The 4,953-nt window shown below is 36.3% G+C and overlaps 1 protein-coding gene across 1 annotated transcript in view; it reads left to right on the forward strand.

Annotated features, from left to right (window-relative positions):
- The first annotated feature begins 581 nt into the window (after positions 1-581).
- The window catches only part of rc3h1b (ring finger and CCCH-type domains 1b), a 14,710-nt gene continuing 10,338 nt past the window's right edge, over positions 582-4,953 (forward strand). Inside the window, exons 1-3 of the mRNA XM_037682279.1 lie at positions 582-709; positions 1,838-2,247; positions 4,382-4,502. Coding sequence (XP_037538207.1) covers positions 2,017-2,247; positions 4,382-4,502 — 352 coding nt within the window. The 5' untranslated portion in view covers positions 582-709; positions 1,838-2,016. The remainder of the gene's footprint in view (positions 710-1,837; positions 2,248-4,381; positions 4,503-4,953) is intronic.

Below are 4,953 nucleotides of genomic sequence, written 5' to 3' on the forward strand. Positions count from 1 at the left end.
TGTGAAAACTCATTAATATATATATATATATTAATGAGTTTTCACAACATGACGCTCACTTTTGTGTTTAGTTGTGCGTGCAGTCCCGACGGCAGCAGAGGGCACTGTAGATTTGCGTGCACGCCAGAGCGCGCACACAGATTGGGTTTTTCGATCTGGTGTTGTGCTGAAAATAGGCACAACCCGGAAGCTCATTTGAGAGGCACTTGTTTTCATTTATAAATTAGGTGAATATTAAAAGTGAGAAACAGACTTTTGTTTTTTGGTACTCTTAAGGGATTTTTTTTCTTCTAAAATTATTATTTTTTTAAGCAATACATGTTTAGTAGGCCAGTGAAGGTGCTTTTATAGCTGTAAGAATATGCACCCATTGCTATTTCTACTCAGTTCAACGTTTCAACTACACAATGCATTATTTACTGATTATATCAGCTCTAAAATTGTTTGGAGATATGGTACGAATTTATTTTCTGGGAGTGAAAATTTCAAGCAGCCTATCATGTCACATGACTTCTACGCTGTACGATATCGATGCGCTTCCTAGAACGGGGTTGCAATGTTCAGCGCAACACCTAGCTAGCTAGCTTTCGTCGAATTGTCACCCTCCCTCACCTCAAGCAGCAGCGAAGCTGCACCAGTCGACATGGCCGGAAAATATCGGAACAGTTTCGTAAAGAAAGATGAAATACTTCCAAGTCCTTTGGAATAAGTGAGTTTAATCAATAATTATACTTTTACCATTATGTGGGATACTGATAGTTGACGCTGGTTGAGTGATTTTAGTCACATTATGACGCACAGCGATGGACAGTTGATGCTAACATATTTAGCTGACGGGCTAAAGTGTAGGGAGGAGAATTATTTGTTCACTAACCTGTTAGCCTTCTGTGCTTATTCTGACGAGAAAAGCATTTACTAGTCAACACAGAATATTATCTAAGAATCTTTATCAAACTTACAAATTGTTCGTTACCGCATAGAAATAGTTAGTTTGCCTAGTTTGCCCATTTTTATGTACTATTTGTTTGTTAGTTTCAGATGCTAACGTTACATAATGACTGCAACTCAAATGGTCTACGGTTCCTGTACTATCGTTTCCTTTCCCATATAGATAGCAATTGATGTTCTTCGTAGCGCAATAATTATAAATCCGCGGTTATAGTAGGAATAATAACTACATAATAACCAATCGACAATAAGTTCAGGATTGTGAAGCTGTTGATTTTGATCCAACGACGCTTACTCGTTAGCTAAGCTTGACTATTAGCCACCCATAGCTTAGATTGCTAAAGGTGCTAACGTATCGCTCAATCACAAACACTGTAATTCGCATTAAAGGAAACCCTGACATTGTTGCAACAAATCTATCGAGATCGTCAGTGAAAATCAAATAAATTATTTTTTATACCAAACGATATTGCGTTAAATAGCACAGACAGAGAGACTTGTAAGTTAGCCACTTCTACCCTTTGTCCATGGTGCCTACAGGCTCCTGCAAGTAGGCCACACAGCTGTTGTTGTCATCTTTTGATCATTTGGGCAGTTTTTTTAAACATGTTCTGATTACTCTCTTATGTTTCTTGGTTTAATTGCGAGTAAATGTTGAACAGGGCCAATAGCAGAAAGCCACCGTGCTAATTTAAGATTAGCTTTTGACTTGGTCAAAACGGATTTCTGAAGTGGAACTAGATGCTCCTGTACCCAACATGTAGTAAAAAAAAACCACCTGTTGATAAGATAAAGTCAGTATGGGACTGCATTTTGACATGTGTGCACACTTGTTTACATCACTAAATGATTTCATGATTTTTATTCACTTTTTCTTTCTGTTTAACAGTATTCATCACGAGATGTGATCCAACATCCACAATGTGTGAGGACATTTAAGAACGTTTGAGTTCGGAAAAAAAATCTCGATTCCAGTGGAATCTTCCATATATCTTTATATATAATTATTATATTTTTCTTTGTGTTAAATTTTACCTTTATACACACCCATCCCATCAACATATAACCATGCCAGTGCAAGCGCCACAATGGACAGAGTTTCTGCTGTGCCCAATCTGCACACAGACGTTTGAAGAAACTGTTCGCCGGCCCATCAGCTTGGGCTGTGGACACACTGTCTGCAAGATGTGCCTGAACAAGTTGCACCGTAAGGCCTGTCCCTTTGACCAGACAGCCATCAGCACAGACATTGAGCAGTTACCTGTCAACACAGCCCTGTTGCAGCTCGTCGGAGGCCAGGTAAGACACAAGTTTGTGTTTTTGTCATAATTTGTTCAAATGACATATAGAACATTTGTTCTTGTTTACTGTCCAATGTTGTGTTTTTGTTTTCAAACATTATAAGATATCATGTATGTCAGCGTTTTTTTTTTTTTTTTTCCCATAAACATCGTTTGTGTACACAATGTTCCTTACATAGGGATTCCTTTGTTTGTGCATGCTACAATTATTGACCTGACTTGTGTTTTATTGGCTTACTAATTGCTGGAATTGTGAGTAACGTTGTAGTTCTTTGAGGAAATATTTAGCCAACAGGACAAACACAGCTGATGACATCTAATTTTCCAGGTTCAGTCTGTGTAGTAATGAGAAATATTAAAGTCTCATTCACAAACAAAATGTGTTGCTGTTAGTAATGCAATGCGATGTCTTTTAATTTATTTTCCATTACAGATACCATTTTATTGATGCTACCTGGCCTTTAGAAAAAAAACACCCCAAAACAAAAACATACTTTCTTATAAAAATAGCTACACATAGATGTTGATAATGTTGAGACGTTCACACCTTCACTCAGACTTGGGGGGGGGGGGGGGGGGTTAGTTAAACTAAAAAAAAAAAATTGCTAACATGCATGTTTTTCACAGAAGTCTTTGGTATTAGTATAAAAACTGTTTATAGTTTTAAAATTGGCCCCCCAAAAAAAGAAACCTGTAACTTCTCAGGATTCTGTATAAAACACTGTTGCATTTTAAATTATAGCTCAAATTGTAAATACTACTGTTAATGAAGATCAGTAACACAAAAATACCTTCTGTCAAATTTTAAACTGTGGATGGACTTTAAAATCATGGCCCATCAAAATTAGACAGCCTTCAGCTTTGTAGTCTTTTTATAATTCGAAGGACATAATAATGCAGCAGTACATTTTTTATTGAGTCATTTATTTACCGTTAGACTGTACATGCAACTGCTTGTTTCCTCCTCATAAGCCTTCACTGGCTAATTATACTCTTTTGTTTTTCCAAATGGTGAAACAAGTTTAATGATTTTACCTTTACTGGTAATTGTTTTCCTGCACATTTTATAAGATGTTTTGCTTTGTTGGAAGTCTCATTTTGTAGACAAACTGCTTTCAATGGACAAATATGAACACAGTAAATCACAAAATCACACTATTTACATCTGAAACAGAAATAAAATTTTATCTAGGAAATGTAATTATGACAAAGATTTGTACCTAATCAAACTCATCGAGAGACAATTCTGGAGAAGGGACTGTTTTGCCAAAAAAAGATTTAGTGAGACTTTGCTCTGAAGCCCAAACCTTTCATTTTACTGCTACAATGAAGATGGAAATTACTAGCCTTTGGGGAGCTTTGTGTGATTTCCTGGTTCTGTAGTTACTTGTTTTATCACAAGGAAGTCTTGCCACATGTGTTCATTTTGCACTAAAGCCAACAGAGCACCCATCTGCGTCTCATGCTTGAACGCTTTAAGGCAGTAGTTGTTTAATGCTCTGTCAGCACTGAAATAGTGGGATACATTGCTGCGTTGAGGTCAGTGGCAATGGCCGCAGGCCTAAACAATATCTGATTATTAATGCATGTTTTGCCAAACTAGCTGTTTGCATGTTATAATTGAAAGTGTTGCTACTCAAAATAATGCAGTCTCAGCATTCTAGTTTTTCCAGATGAAAACTTTCTCATTTTGTTATTGCTTTAAAATATATATAACGTAAAAACAAGCAGTTAATGAGAATCCCGGAGAAAAAAATGCACATCATTTTGGTAAACAAGGAAGGCGATTTTTTAACTAAATAATGTAGGGTTAAAATCAAAAGCAAAGATAACAAGGTTAAGGCCGTTTTTGAAGCTTTTATCATACTATAAAACAGCTTTGTTTCTATTATTTTTTTTCTCAAATATTTAAAAATTCATTCAACCTTCATTTAGACAGGTTAATCTCATTGAGTCTCGAGGGCTCATTTACAAGAGAGACCTGATTTCTTAAAAAGTGATGACGGCAATGGATAACGACAACAAAATAAATGTCTATTATCATATTTGTCCACTACAGCACAATAAATATCAGTTTATGATATTTGTGTCAATTGTATCAATAGTTTTTCTATTATTTTTCTCCCCTGCAGGTTCCTAAGGCTCAGCCAGTTGCCTTGATTGCCAGTCCAGAAGACACACAGAATTATGAGGTGGCAAGACAGTGTGTGGAGGAACTGGCCCTCTACCTCAAACCCCTCAGCAACACTCGAGGTACCTAAACTTTTTCTCTGTTTTGCTATCTGCTGCTGTTGTGGTGAGATATAAAGAATGCAGAGGCTTTATTTTATGGTGTTGCCAGAATATTGCATCGTACTAAAGGGGACTTAGCCTGCAGTGATTTAATGTGGTGAAATTATATACAAACCGGATTCCAAAAAAGTTGGGACACTAAACAAATTGTGAATAAAAACTGAATGCAATGATGTGGAAATGGCAAATGTCAATATTTTATTCGTAATATAACATAGATGACAGATCAAAAGTTTAATCTGAGTAAATGTAACATTTTAAAGGAAAAATATGTTGATTCAAAATTTCACAGTGTCAACAAATCCCAAAAAAGTTGGGACAAGTAGCAATAGGTAACTGGAAAAAGGACATTGTGCATATGACGAACAGCTGGAAGACCAATTAACACTAATTAGGTCAATTGACAACATGA

This window comes from Nematolebias whitei, chromosome 9 (assembly GCF_014905685.2).
Source record: "Nematolebias whitei isolate Nwh7 chromosome 9, NemWhi1, whole genome shotgun sequence".
NCBI classification, from domain to species: domain Eukaryota; kingdom Metazoa; phylum Chordata; class Actinopteri; order Cyprinodontiformes; family Rivulidae; genus Nematolebias; species Nematolebias whitei.